We start from the raw sequence: 15,951 nt of genomic DNA, 5'->3' as shown, positions 1-15,951 counted from the left end.
CCAAAATTGGTGAAAAGGATTAAGAGGTAAAAACCTCCACTTATAAATAAGCCATGAGCATCTAATAAACAACATAAGGAATATTGTCGATAACATTATAATAACAGTATGGAGAAAGATGGTTAGTAGACTCATCTTGGTGAGTACTTCATATACGCAACTGTCTCCTGAGAAATCTGTATGCAGGTCAAGAAGCAACAGTTATAACTGGATATGGAACAATGGACTGGTTCCAAATTGGGGAAGGAGTACGTCAAGGCTGTATAATGTCACCCTGCTTATTTAACTTATATGCAGAGTATATCATAAGAAATGAATGCCAGGCTAGATGAATCACAAACTGGAATCAAGATTGCTGGGAGAAATAGAAACAACTTCAGATATGCAGATGATACCACTCTAATGGCAGAAAGTAAAAAGTAACTAGAGAACTTCTTGATGAGGGCAAAAGAGAAGAGCGAAAAAGCTGGCTTAAAACTTAACAGTCAGAAAACTAAGATCATGGCATCCAGTCCCATCACTTTATGGCAAATAGATGGGGAAAAAGTGGAAGCAGTGACAGATTTTATTTTCTTGGGCTCCAAAATCACTGTGGACGGTGATGGCAGCAATGAAATTAAAAGACGCTTTCTCTTTGGAAGAAAAGCTATGACAAACCTAGACAACATCTGAAAAAGCAGAGACATCATTTTGCTGACAAAGGTCTGTCTAGTCAAAGCTATGGTTTTTTCAGTAGTCATGTATGGATGTGAGAGTTGAACACATAAAGAAGGCTGAGCACGGAAGAATTGATGCTTTTGAATTGTGGAGCTGGAGAAGACTCTTGAGAGTCCCTTTGATTGCAAGGAGATCAAACCAGTAGATCCTAAAGGAAATCAACCTTGAATATTCATTGGAAGGACTGATGCTGCAGCTGAAGCTCCAATACTTTGGCCACCTGATGTGAAGAGCCGACTCATTAGAAAAGACCCTGATACTGGGAAAGATTGAAGGCAAAAGGAGAAGGTGGTGGCAGAGGATGAGATGGTTGGATGGCATCACCAACTCAAAGGACGTGAGTATGAGCAAACTCAAGGAGATAACAGAGGACAGAGGAGCCTGGTGTGCTGCAGTCCATGGGGTTGAAAACAGTCAGACCTGACTTAGAGACTGAACAACAATCAGATGTCAAATCACTATGTAGTATACCTGAAACTAACATAATATTGTACATCAACCAAATTTCAACAAGAGAAAATTAATGAAAAAATAATCATGCATTAAATTAATATAAAAAACTTTCTTAAACCTCTGAGGATGATTTGAGTATGTTGCTCTGTATTGTACCACTGACAGTAAGTACAGAAGTAACCACATTTAACATTCACAGTCTGCTGTATGCCACGTGCTTTATGCACATTATTTCAATTAATCCTCGTAACAAGTTTACCAAGCAGGCCCTATTATTATCTGCATTTTGCAGCTGAAGAAACAAAGGCTTACTTAGCCGATGCCATACAAAAATTAAAAGGCAAAAAACTTACACACAAACCCAAGTGTGTCAGTTTTTCAAGCACATGCAAGCATTTAATTACTACCCTCCTGTGCCCCCAATATTTCATAGTTCTTAGTTTTAGTAAGGTAAATATTTTAATTATCAACTTGAACGTCTTTACTGATCATGCAGATTTATGAATACTAAAAATACTGTACCTGGTAAAGTAGGCATTACTTATACATCCGGTGAAATTAGCATACTGGGGAGTGATAGGTGAGCCGCCGAAGTAGAACTTCTTTTCATCTGCTTGGGTCTGCTCCACTTTCCCTTTGGTAGGGTTCTTACTCCCAAGTCTGCTTTTATCTACTATCAATTCATACCTGTAAGGGAAAAAGCTTTTTTAAGCACTACACAGCTAACGTATTACTTGAGTTCCATTCTAGGTTGTATGTTTTCTCATGGAATTGAGAAATGAAACATTTGGTTAATGATAAGATAACAAGTTGCCAGACTCTTTGTGAGGCTCAGAATAAAACGGATGAATATTTCTATATGCAGAAAAGACTCTCCAAATCATGACCGGAATTTAAATCCACAGAAGCAGGTTCAAATGACTAGTCATCAGTAACTTTTTTTTTTTGGTGTGGAAAAATCAGAACATAAATCATGGTGATCATTTAATCACATTTGTGGGAAGCTATTTTCATTCTAAAGCACATTGACAGTGATTGGAAATGACGTCTTGAAAAGAACTATTAACATTTTCTTTTAATGGGAAGGCTCCCCAGGAATGGACACAGAATAGTGGCAACAGAAAATATATTGCTTTTGCAGAAAGAATTTTCCTTTTATGAAAGAGAAATACAGTATTACATACTTTAAAGATAAAGTTAAGACTTTTTAAAGTGAAGTTAAAGTGTTAGTCACTCAGTTGTGTCTGACTCTTTGTGACCCCACAGACTGTAGCCACCAGGCTCCTCTGTCCATGGAATTCTCCAGGCAAGTGGGTTGCCATTTCCTTCTCCAAAGACTTTTTAAAATGTGACCATAAATGTAACTTTCTCAATTGTTTAATTAAAACCTAATGAAACCTGTTGTTTGCTAACTTTTTCTATGTACAAAACACTGCACTCCATTTAGTTTAAGTGGTATGTACAGGTACTTCCTTCAAGGATATTATAGCTTATGGTTTCACTGGGAAAATTTTTACATACCTGTTAATTAATTTTATAGTGACTTATTTGGCATGTTTTAAAAATTAACAGCAATTTAAAAAAAAGTAAGTTGTTCCTCTACCATTTTTTTTAAACACTAGAAAGGTAATAAGAGATAGTCTACTGTTAGTAGTGGTCCTTGGACGCATTCATGTCCTACAGGTAGAGCCACCTGGTGGAAAGAGTATAAAGTGAGGAGCTATACCTTGCTGGGGAGACGGAGGTGATGATGAAGTGGGACAGCCCATCATTGTACTGCTTATCTGCCGACTGCACCTTGATTCCCTTTACATCCATGATTACGGTGCCATTATTCAGTGAGATGGAGAACATGTCTGACTGAAACGCAAGCACAGGTTTTTTAACAATGGAAGCCAGAGATCCAAAAGGTGGACATGTTTTCAGCATTTACTTATAGAACTGCTTAAAGGAACACACACATGTGAGAGGTTTGCTTGAAAAATAATTTCTATGAACAGCAACAAGGAAATACTCTATTGCCTGGACTGGTATGCTGCTTATAAAATTAGACACATTTCAATGGAAAGAAGAATTTCTTGTGTTTAAACTGAAAATTTCAGGTGATTTTGTCATGCTAAGTAGCTGTTATCCCAGCGTCAGTTACTTTCTTTACTCAAGCAATTCTCTTCTGTCATCAGCCTCACTTTTGAAAAACCAGTATTTTAACTTTCTTGGGGATGTAGTGAGACGACTAGGCAAGAGTTATTTTGCTATTGTGGCTTTTAAAAATGTTTCATTTTCCAGCTGTGGTACATATACACAATGGAATATTACTCAGCTATTAAAAAGAATGCATTTGAATCAGTTCCAATGATGTGGATGAACCTGGAGCCTATTATACAAAGTAAATCAGAAAGAAAAACACCAATACAGTATATTAATGCATATATATGGAATTTAGAAAGATGGTAATAATGACCCCATGTGCGAGACAGCAAAAGAGAGACAGATGTAAAGAACAGACTTTTGGACTCTGTGGGAGAAGGCGAGGGTGGAATGATTTGAGAGAATAGCATTGAAACATGTGTATTATCATATGTGAAATAGATCACCAGTCCAGGTTCGATGCATGAGACAGGGTGCTTAGGGCTGGTGCACTGGGATGACCCTGAGGGATGGGATGGGGAGGGAGGTGGGTGGGGGGTTCAGGATGGGGAACACATTACACCCATGGCTGATTCATGTGAATGAACGGCAAAAACCACCACAATATTGTAAAGTAATTAGCCTCCAAAAAAAAAAAAAAAAAAGAACAGAAAAAAAAAAGAAAAAAAAATGTTTCACTTTCCATCTACAGAGGCAGAAAAATTAAAAAATAGCAGAAGTTAACATCTATTTTTCTGAATTTCTTTATTGTTTGGCAATATTCCTTAAAATATTGGCAAAATGATAATCTTCCTTTTCTTCCCCGATATGGGCCTCAATCTCTACAGTTAGCTCTCAACATAAATACTTTAAGGTCACCAAACTTTTATAAAAGTTATTTTATTCTTGACATAGTATATCTTTGTTCAGTTCAGTTCAGTTGCTCAGTTGTGTCCAACTCTTTGTGATCCCAAGGACTGCTACCCATGGACTTTAGCTAAAGTTCTACAGCAAATTAAAAAACTATTTCATAAATTGAGTCACACATACTGTATATATACACTGAGGTTCTTAACATATTTTGTGCTATGACTCTTTCAATAGTTTGGTAACACATATGGGCTCCTTCATAAAATATTTTAAAATCACTCAATAAAATATGTAGGAATACAAAGGAAACCAATTATATTGAAATACAGTTTCAAAATACCAAAATGATAAATATGTGATATATATGTACTTCTACATTAAGGCACTAAATAATAAAATCTAGTAGCAGATCTAATATGGTATGGGGAGGTAGGAGGGAGGAGGGTTCAGGATGGGGAACACATGTATACCTGTGGTGGATTCATTTCGATATATGGCAAAACCAATACAATATTGTAAAGTTAAAAAATGAAATAAAATTTAAAAAAAAAGTGAAAGTGAAAAAAAAAAACAAGTAGCAATAAACAAAAATGGTATTTTGAGATATATATGACAACTATAACATGGAATGAAAAATACCTTTAATTTCTACTAAAGACAAAATCATAGATACTGCTAATATTACTGTGGTTTGTTGCTGACTTTCACAATTCAAGAAAATGCTAAATTTTAGTTAGAGAAAATAAAGATTTAATTTTTTCTCACCTAGTTCACAGACCCACTGAATTCTCTTCATGAACTCCTTAGGGAGGTTTATGAAGCCCAGGTTAAAAACTCACATATGATATATTTATAATATTTTACAAACTGTTTGAAATGAGACATTCCATGTGTGTATAGGAGTCAAAATTAATCTGAATTGTAAATTACTTTTAATGTGCTTAGAAGTATTTTTAATAGACAAAACAATTACCACAAAGAAGTTTCCACCACAAAAAACAAATACTTACCCCTGATGCATAATAGAACAGTAATCCATTTGGCTGTAATGTTCGGAAATTAAAACCTCCTTCAAAGCCATCAAAAAAAGATATTTTCTGACTTGAAGCAATGTAACTCTGTCCATTGAAATATGCTCTGCGAGATATCTGTGTGCCAAAGAAAGTATGAATATAGAGTTTGTGATAATTATCAAATGCCTAAAATGTCCATTTCCTACATACCAAAGGCCTTATCTGCTAGCTCCTATATTAATAGTTATGTTTTAATTTCTGGTTTATGCTAGAATTCAGGCCTGTTAGCCTTCCTTCTGTATGCTGCTAACAGATGGGGTTTCAGCTTGCCTACTTCCTCTACTATGAGTGAGTGAAGATGCTCACGTAGCCTCTCTGGGCTTTGGCATTCCAGCCACTGAAGGGTGAAGCAACTGGACAAGTCCAGAGGATTCCCATAAGCCTTTTTAGCTTAATGATCCTTCTGTCTGCTGATGGCAGAAAGGAACCCAAGGTGTACACAGGATCACAGAGAAAAGAGTTTTGTCAGCTTTTAAGAAAGGTAAGGTTCTTGTCTATTTATTAAAAACTTTTCAATTGTGTACTTACAAGAGAGTCTTCTGGGCATCCATAGCCAACTCCCAGGGTTTCTGTCTGTTCTAATAAATTGAAATCTTTCTTTTGGAACTGGAAGCCCTTCATGCATCCTCTGAAGTTGATATCTAGCGGAAGATGTGCTCTTAAGGTCCTGGAAAAGAAAATCAGTCTTTACTGATACAGCTGTGATGATGATGGTGATAGAGGTGATGATGATGTCACCCAACATATGCAGGATGTAAAATTTGATTTTATCTATAGTTATTTTTAATACCTTTGTAATTATTCACATTTTCGTGCTTTCTTTCATAAGTACACAGTAATTTCTAATCTTTGCATACAGAACAGCTTTATTCTGCATGGAGACAATTTGTTTACTTCTTTATAGTTTTCAAGATCCTTTAACTTACATCAGCTCATTTTATCTTTATAACAATTCAGAGAGCTAGATGGTGATGCTATTCTTTCTCTTTTACAGATGATTAATAGGTTCAACCATAATGAATTGACATATGTATAGATCAAAAACTGTGAACTCTTGGCAGTTTCACATGGTTTACCTATAAAATGAAATATTAAGTCTTTTTTTTCCCTATGTCACAAGTAGAAAGTTAGGATTTGAACCCAGGTCTTCAGTTGTCCACTAATCCTACTTGAGTCATGACCTCAATTACTTGTCTTACTTGCAACACACTACTCAACCAAGGCTAGAGAAGTTTTCAATGAACGTTGGGACTTTGGGGCAATAGGAAAGTGAGAAATCCTTTACCTTTAAGATCAAAGATGGCATTTTGCTCAAAACAGTACCCATCACTATGCCTAATAGATAGGAAGTGCCCGAGAACATAGTATTGGATACTGAATGAATACGAAGTTAATTCTCAGTAAGTTGCAATGACTTCAATGTATTTTAGATGAACACTGACCAAACTAAGGGGTAACAGTCCCACTGTATTCTGCTCTCACAAGATCATGTCTGGATGACATGCTAATTGATAGATTAAGTTGCACATGTAGCGACCACAATGGTTAAAGATCCCAAGTGCCATGGCTGAAGGAATGAGGATATTTAGTTTGGAAAGGAAGCTTAAAGTTAGGGTCTTATCCCAGAAAAATTAGAATTTCTGGAGAATGACTGTGGGTAGTGATGTTTATAAACATTCTCTAGGTCATTCTAATGAGAACCAGGGTTGAGAGTGACTGGACTGGAATATCAGAATATCTTAATGCTTCTCTCAGTTTAGGATCTCTCATGCTATGAATTGAGTGTAATAAGAGACAGTTGAATTTTTTAATATATCAGAATAATATTTCATTACACTTAATTTGGGTTTCCCAGGCAGCGCTAGTGGTAAAGAACCTGCCTGCCAAGGCAGGAGACATAGGTTCGATCCCTGGATTGGGAAGATTCCCTTGAGGAGGGCAGGACAGCTCACTCCAGTATTCATGCGTGGAGAATCCCATGGACAGAGGAACCTGGTGAGCTACTGTCCATAGGGTTGCAAAGAGTTGATACGACTGAAGAGACTTAACATGCACATATACTTCCCTGGTGGCTCAGCAGTAAAGAATCTGCCTGCAAATGCAGGAGATGTAAGTTTGATTTCTGGGTAGAGAAGATCCCCTTTTGGAGGAAATGGCAACTCACTCCAATATTCTTGCCTGGGAAATCTGATAGACAGAAAAGCCTGGCAGGCTACAAACCACGGAGTCACAAAAGAGTCGGACACAACTCATTAACTAAACAACAACAACATATTCACAACTTCTGGAACAGGCTTAAAATTTTGGTTTACTCTCAGATACTATTTGAGAGTTCAAATAACTCTAAATTAATACTAAAACAAAAGTAAATGGACACAATGCTTCTTTGCTTTCACATATGCTCCACCTTTCTTCTTGTGGATGAGAAATACTGCATTAGACCATGTTCTAAGAGTAATACATAAAGCCTTTTGTAGATCACATTTACCCGATGCTAATTTAAGGGGGTCACAAGGACTGGCTGCACAGGGCACACAGGTATATGACTGTGTGTGTGCCCTTGCACATGTGCACAGAAGTAGTAGATGGGAAGGCTCAAACACTTACTACACTTCTGGATGTGGAGTCCTCAGCCCAGTGCGTTAGGAACAAACAGCTTAACAAGGACAAAAAAGCTTACCTTGATTGTAAGATTTCTGGGGGAGCTCCTCCTATGTATATGTCTGTAAAAGGTATCTTCATCTTTTCATTATCCATGCTCTTGACATGCCGTCTGTCAACTACCAAAATCATTTTCTTATCATTGTGGTAAATGATTGAGATCTGGGAGAAATAATACATAATAAGTCCTGATCATTGCTTAACAATCAGATTTTTGAAGACTGCTATGTATTTTAATTATTTAATAATAATTTAATTATTATTCATAATTATTTAATTATGTTGTAACAGCTGGGCTTCCATGATCTTATGCTTATTTGTTTACAAAATGGGCAATAGCTCTTCCTTCCTTCCTCACAGACATGAAAACTCTTAGTCATATTACCAGAAGTTCCCATTTGCTGGAGAAGGATTCCATATGGATTCACAGCTAGCCCAAGAAAAATTCTGTTATGAGATCAACTTTTTAATTAATATTTTGCTCCTTTGAGGGGATTCAGGAAAAAAGTGTAAACAGGTGACTTCTGTTGCCAGATGTCATTTTTTTGTGACATGATAAGCTTTAATGAATGTGGGAAAATTCTAGTCAGAGAAATAGTTAAAATATTCTTCTGTTGTAAACCACCCTCATGAAGGCTATGGACTTTGAACTGAAAAGAGAAATATAGCCTCTACTCTGCATTTTAGTTCAACTTAGACAATACTGTGACTTCTACATATTTTATTAAAGTATAGATTTAAAGTAGTTGTTAGTAAAAACAGATGAAATATCAGTATACTGCACATCTATATCACGACAGATGAGCATTCTCTGTGGGTTCTCATTTATAAGAAAACCTGTGTTACTATTTTCTAAGTTTCAGGGAAAAGGTTTAAAAAGGAAATTCTTCACTTATATCTACTCTTTTGATATTTAATGGGACTCAAGGAAAAAGCAAAAACAAAATGGCTTTATATCTACATTCTCATTTTCAACAAAGGAGTCTTTTGATCAATGAAGCAATTAAAATGTATCTTCACTGACTCTTTTACTGGAAACTCCAATATGATAAAAATGTCCACTCTTTTGAAGCAAATGTTATCCTGGAGTTGAGTATATGAGGGCCTTTCATTGGTTTTTATATGTGAAAGTGTTCATTTTAATTACTTTCTCACCTATCTCATTTGACCATGCGATTAGATCAATAGATCCAAATACAAATAAAACAACACATTCAAACTGCAATGATCAGTACCTCATGGTATTTTGCATCATTAATTTGAGCTTTCTTTAATGTGTCTTCAAGATGCACAGGGCCGTTGCTAAATCCAAAGTCATAGAACACATGTAGGTAACCACTGCGCATTTCCAAGCTGAAAAACATACTCTGTGGAGAAGAAAAAAAGCTGTAGACATGAGAGTCTGCTATTATGAAAGAGCAGGTTTAGCTGAATTTGAGAAATAACAGTACACTCTCTATTATTGAAACTGTCTGAAGACTACAGAAGTCTCATTAAATTCTTACTATGAAATAAAAATCACAACTACATTCAGATCAGCAGTTACATCTAATATACCAAAGTTTTAATATTCACACACAATTTAAAACAATTATCTTCTACTGTTTTTACTTGTGAATTAATGAAAATTTAAATTTACCTTATTGATTTTTAACAATCTTGAAAACAGAGTACTATAGGCCATATGTATTCAACAGCCCTATTTTAAGGCAATGTTTGAAAGTTGTAACAGGCCAACAGATGTGACTACATTTCATTTTTAAGGGCAAAATTGATACCACTGAAAAATAATTCCAAGGTATACTGAAAAGAATCTTGGAAAATTATCAGTAAATACAGGTAAAAGGAAAAGAAGGCCCACTTCTGTAACACTGGATTTACATAAATAAACATGGAATTATTATGCACTTAGATCACATGATATTCAACAACCAAAGTAATTCTATAACACTCAAGTAATTTACTGGTCAGGCTTGCTTGTTTTAGAAGATAGTTCATAGACACAAGAATTCAGTGGATACGAAGAATAAAGTATTATGGTTGTTGTTCAGTTGCTAAGTCGTGTCCGACTCCCCAACCCTAACTATCTCCTGGAGTCTGTTCACGTTTATGTTCATTGAGGTGGTGATGGTAAAGTCCCAATTTCACTGAAAGTGATCTCTTGGACAGAGTTTATATACTCCTAAGAATGTGGTACACAATCCACTGGGGGATAGAAAGAAAACATTTCAACTTCTATTTATACTCATTTTAAAACTCTAAAATAGAGAAGCCAACTTTTAATATTTAATACATAGATTTACTGTGGGCCTTCATTTTTTCCTTTGAGTGGGTTTTCAAAGGATTCAGATTCACACTTTGAGAACGAAGTTCCACACTTGAAGGTGGGCCACGGCCCACTCTGCACTGATTTCTTTGTGTTTAGCCTATTACACGGAGAAGGCAGTGGCACCCCACTCCAGTGCTCTTGCCTGGAAAATCCCATGGATGGAGGAGCCTGGTAGGCTGCAGTCCAGGGGGTTGCTAAGAGTTGGACACGACTGAGCGACTTCACTTTCACTTTTCACTTTCATGCATTGGAGAAGGAAATGGCGACCCACTCTGGTGTTCTTGCCTGGAGAATCCCAGGGACAGAGGAGCCTGGTGGGCTGCCGTCTCTGGGGTCACACAGAGTTGGACACGACTATAGTGACGCAGCAGCAGCAGCCTATTACAATTACTGCAGTTATGGGTACCTGGTTACATGGATTTATGAATAAGGCCACTTAATAATAGAATATTTATAATGATTTTCTACTGAAATATTGTGATGTGAAAATATTCTGAGACACATAGATATTTTCAGGTTAATTCCTATAAATTACTAAAAATGTGGTCAAATTTTGAGAGCATTACACATTTGCTTTATAAAATGAATTATTCTAAACTTATTGACTTTTACTTGTGATGACAAATGTCTTTTAGTAGTATGAACCCCCCTAGCTACTTAAAAAATATACTTGATCTGTTGCTTCAAGGTAGGGACATTATAACAATGAAGGAGAAACTATTTTGGTGGGGAAGAAAGTTGTACTCTGGAGAGATGGTTTTTAAAAAAAAAATCTGAAAAATTTTCTACTGTTAAGTAAATTTGCTGATGAAAGCAATGTAATTTTTCATGTTTTTATGTACTACCATAAAAACTCTCATATCTACTCTACTACAACTTTTCTGGAAAAAAAAAAAGTTTTTTTTTTTTTTTTAAAGTTTAAAAGTTTTTCAAATGAAGATTTTTAATGGTCTTGAATTCTTCTGTTGAAGTTTACAAAATGATATACTATCTGATTAGCTTCTAAGAACTGACATCAGGGAAGATGAAAATGTGCCAGCCATTTTCAAAGACAACTTCCGCCAATCAGTGAATGAAATAATAATGATATCATGATTTACTAAGCATAGCCAATGATATACTTCCTACATTTTTTTTATATGAGTTTTCTTGTCTAGTTATGATAGCCAATAAAACCTAGTACTAGAATAAACTAGACTCATGATAAGACTTTAGTATCACAAAGAATTTAATGTGACTTTAAAAATACTTTAACATATTTAATTACATTGTTCTCACTAACACTACCATTAATAATTTTTGTGTCACTAGCAAAATAAAAATAATTTTTTAAACTTCTTTGTATTCTTGCCTGGAGAATCTCATGAACAGAGGAGCCTGGAGGGCTACTATCCATGGGGTCACAAGAATTGGACACGACTTAGTGGCTAAACCACTACCACCATTTTACATTTGCGTTTATTTCAACATTTTATATTTATATAAATTATATTTCTCCTAGTTTTGAATATTATATTCATATATAGTATGTGTATATCATTAATAAAGAAATGCATATATATATATACACACACATATGTTAAGCATTCAAACTCTTTTTTAACTGATTAGGGCATATGATTTAAAAAGTAAGTGCTAAATTTCTGTAGACATATACAAAGAGTTGGACACCACTGAGTGACTGAACTGATGCTCATTTAGATCTTGGTGCTGATTTTCATCAAAGTTCTCTTAGTTTATTGAATGTATTATATTTAATATACATCTAAAAATATAGTGCAGGGAAATGCCATTTCATGGCTGCTTTTACTTACTGCTGACATCATGTCCCTGCAGGAAAAGAAAACCAATTTTGCTCTATAAACTAAACCTTCAGCTTTATTGCATGACACACTCAACTTGGGAAGGTTCCTAGAAACACAAATGGTGGAAAGTAAAGGCAGTAAGGGAGAAGATGTAGGACTTTCTACTCACTCCGTTGACCATGAGGAGCACGAGGCCATTGTCAGCTGGTGTTCTAACTTCGATGTCAAAGCGAGTCACCTGACCAAACTTCCCTCTCCTTGTGATATCCCTCACTATGGCATAACTAGAGCCATCGAAGAAATAGCTGGCAGCCCGACTCTGCGTAAAGGCCAGTTTGTCTCTGAAATAAAAATGCGAGGATCATATAAACATGACAGTATCTGTTATGTTTTCAAATGAGGTTCTTTTCAACCCATTCTCATGACATTTCCCATGGGTCTTACAGCATTTAAATGAAGTCCTGATGTCTGCATGTGAGACATAAAGAAGCATTTAAAAAAACTGTCTGTGATGGATTTTTTTTCTTAGCACCCTGTGTGCTAAGATAACAGAAGGTTCTAGTGAGACCCTAGTTTCTGTTATCCAAAACCAAAGCTGCAATTTAGGAGTTTAACTTTTTAATAATTGTGCATGCTCGTTATGATAGAGAAGAACTGAAAAGTTGTTTACATGCATGACTATTAAGCAGTTTCAAAATTCGTTTTCCCCAAGAAAAGACTGAAAACCTGAGTATTGACCCACACTTGTCCTATTTGCAGCTCTTGCATAGCCATCAAATTTTCAGTGCTCTTAGCATGCTCTTACCTGGCACAGGGCACTGATTTGGAGGGATCCATATTATAGATGTGCTTAAAGTTGTACAAGCTGATCACATCATTATTCAAAGTGGCCAATTCCAGGCAGCCAACAAAGCCAGGCAGGTTTAAGCTAGCAGGGAGCTGTGAAACAAAGTGAAGTGAATTCTCCCATGACTACATTTCATCCAGTCCACACAGATCAGGCTGGGAGACAAAGGTCAAGGGGACCTTCCCATTGACAGAAATATCATTCTAGACCTGAGTTTGTGTCTATTCTATGCTAAACCATTCAGATATAGAATGATTGTTCAGTTGTTCCTATCTTAGCAGAGAGGGTGTGGGTTTACTGAGCATATACTATGTACCAGTCACTCGCCTGACAATGGATTCATGACCAAAGTCCATCCTCACACTAGCTCCATGAGGTAGGTATTCCTGTCCTCAGATAGAGAGAAAGTAATTCTCAGAAAAGTTCAATATTGTGCCTCTAACTAGTGAGTAATAGTTCTGCACCTGAAATTGTAGATCAACTCCTTATCTTCTTGGGCCCTCCCTGAATCTGCCCTTCATCAGGTCTCATCTGTCTCCCTAGATCCTACCCCCTCCCACATCCCAGGTATTTCATTTCCTGCTTGTGTATCAGCTGAAATAACTGAGTTTTTGAAACTGTCATCTGTACACCTGAAGACTAGCTATAAACCTACAAGGTACAGGCATTCTTGCAGTAGGTCGGGTAATATTAATTATAAATGCAGGTATCAGGATGAAACACATTTGATATTCAAGTTTTAGCTATAGCATGAAAGTATTTGACACTATGAAAATATATGTAGCAGAGATCAGATTTACACAGCATATTTACAGACCCTGATTCAGAATTCTACCACCCACTGACCTAAACTCTGTTTTTAATGTATCAAGGTTTCCAATCAACCCCGAGTCACTGTAGGTGTTATGGACTTCTAAAAACAATCATTGTAGATTTGCAATTAAGTAAAAATATGGCTGGATAGCTCACCTTGAAGTTTGATGGCACGCCCCCAACATAAAACACAGTATCTTCGGGATCCAGATCCAACAAGGAGTCATCTCCAGCAAATTCTCCCTTTTTAATAAACTTTTCCTCTGCAGTGCTACTTAGACTTGGGACTGTTAAAAACACCTTTCCATGTTTTCCTACCCTGTTCAGATAAAGAATTTTCACTCCTTAGTATCCAGATAATTTGTATAAAATACATGTTTTTTTTTTTTTTTTTTTAATGTCAAAATGTGAAAATCCCTTCATCACAGGCTTGGTGACTTGATTTTGTCATTTTTGTAAGCATTTACATAATGTCAACAATCAATGGGAAGGGGAAAAACCACAGTCCACCTTGGAACTGGATTTGTAGATTGGCCAGATTAAAAAAAAAACAATAATCAGATTTCTATTTAGAAGTGATGACTATTTTTTCTAATTTTTTGTTTTCTACCAAGGTACTTGTGAAGAAATACATAAATAATGGAAGAAAGAGGAACAACATCCACAGAAAGACTGTGTGTATGTATCTGTGTGTGCGTGAGTGCATTCAACAGATTTCTTACGAAATGTGCAGATCAGCCCTGCATCATGGATTCACTTTACCTTTCAATCTTGACAATGCTGAAGTAAGCAGGCCAGGTACTGACAGGCTTCGAGTCCAAGGGAATCTCTACATCCTTAGTTCCCAAATTATAAACGTACACCAGGTTGTCATTTTTGATTGCAAGACCCATGTACTCTTTTTTGGCCTGAAATGTTAAGAAGTCTTGTAAATAAAATTTATATGAATGAATATCATTTTTGTTCTCATTTCTTTAAAGGACAATTAGCAATCTAAATGTTTGGCTGTCTATAAGGCATATCTGGCTTGAATTATTACCAGAGTGCCTGTTAGACTGGGCAGCGCCTCCTTCTTTCCAGCCTCCCTATGGCTGCATCAGTGTGAAGCCCCTGCCCGCTACCCACCCCCACCACACCCCTCTGTGCCTGTCTAAGTATACCCTGGACAGGAAGGCAAGCAACTCTGGGCTTGTGGACATTTGATGGCTGCCCGGAAGGTGCTAACCTTGTTTCATTAATCTGGAAATATAATGCCGCCTGCCAATACCGACTGCTGTATACCTTCAAGCAGGGTTCAGCATTAAATATAGTAAGTCTCTGTACTCTGGATGTCTTTGAAATGCAGCATTCAGACTCCTGAGTTTGCAGTGTGAGGGTGATATGAGGAAACCACAGAAATATCCCCACAGAGGAAGAATTACCTGTCCCACACAAAGAAGGAATTGCTACTTTAGTCTTGGCCTTCTGATCTACACCTTCTGAGGTGCTAGAATGGGAATTTTGTTTGTTTGCACAGGTAGTTTTTTTTTTTGAGGCAAGAGAAAAGCACTTATCTTTCCTTTTAATGTAATTCCATCTTGTAAAACCACTTGCTCTTACGTTTTTGCTTCCGAGGTACAGGATGAACTGATCTGCAGTCACAGCCAGTTCCGACTGCTTCACAGGAGGAGGCTTCATATACAGGCTCAGAGATGTAAAGGTCTTTAAGTCATCCATGCTGGCTCTGGGGTGCACCTCGACTGCTGACTGGCCATCAAACATCATGGAGACTTGAATCTGAAGTTAGAAAATTATTTCATTAAAGCGCAGCAGTACAGAAATGGGCATAGTGCTTTCCCATGGTTCTCAGTGGGCTTCCCTCATTTCTTAGGCGGTCTCTGAGCTTTACTCATGACCTCCAAGCCTTTGTTTACTTATGTCCTTATCTTGTTGGAGAAAGGATATAAAGAAGATAATACAGCTTAAATTTAAAGCTAGGTGAAAGAAAAAGGCAAAACAAAAAGGCAACAAAGTAGGTCTAAGAATGAGGGTAAATATGAATTCCACAATGAACTACCTATTTGGTTAAAGTGAACTAAACAGCTTGAAAGGATACTTTGTTATACAATTCACAAGGCCCATAAATTTAACAACTAACTGATCAGGAGAATAATAACTAATCTTGGGTTCTAATACAGCTAGGACCTTCTCCCTAGGGTCTTCAAAAGAGGAGCGCTGGTGAGGCTGTGAGCAGTATCCTAGACCATGTTTAGACAG

General features: G+C 36.6%; 1 protein-coding gene across 4 annotated transcripts in view; it reads right to left on the bottom strand.

Moving 5' to 3' along the window:
* LAMA4 (laminin subunit alpha 4) overlaps positions 1-15,951 on the bottom strand; it is a 148,164-nt gene that overhangs the window by 18,592 nt on the left and 113,621 nt on the right. For all 4 annotated transcript variants that reach the window (XM_070376403.1, XM_005890204.3, XM_070376404.1 and 1 more), the window contains 11 exons: positions 15,295-15,471; positions 14,458-14,603; positions 13,852-14,014; positions 12,841-12,974; positions 12,205-12,376; positions 9,137-9,268; positions 7,921-8,063; positions 5,769-5,907; positions 5,178-5,315; positions 2,897-3,030; positions 1,693-1,857 (listed from right to left, as the gene is read on the bottom strand). In XM_070376403.1, coding sequence (XP_070232504.1) covers positions 1,693-1,857; positions 2,897-3,030; positions 5,178-5,315; positions 5,769-5,907; positions 7,921-8,063; positions 9,137-9,268; positions 12,205-12,376; positions 12,841-12,974; positions 13,852-14,014; positions 14,458-14,603; positions 15,295-15,471 — 1,643 coding nt within the window. The remainder of the gene's footprint in view (positions 1-1,692; positions 1,858-2,896; positions 3,031-5,177; positions 5,316-5,768; positions 5,908-7,920; positions 8,064-9,136; positions 9,269-12,204; positions 12,377-12,840; positions 12,975-13,851; positions 14,015-14,457; positions 14,604-15,294; positions 15,472-15,951) is intronic.

The sequence above is a fragment of the Bos mutus genome, chromosome 9 (genome assembly GCF_027580195.1).
Source record: "Bos mutus isolate GX-2022 chromosome 9, NWIPB_WYAK_1.1, whole genome shotgun sequence".
Classification (NCBI taxonomy): Eukaryota; Metazoa; Chordata; class Mammalia; order Artiodactyla; family Bovidae; genus Bos; species Bos mutus.
This window is presented reverse-complemented; position numbering and strand designations above follow the sequence as displayed.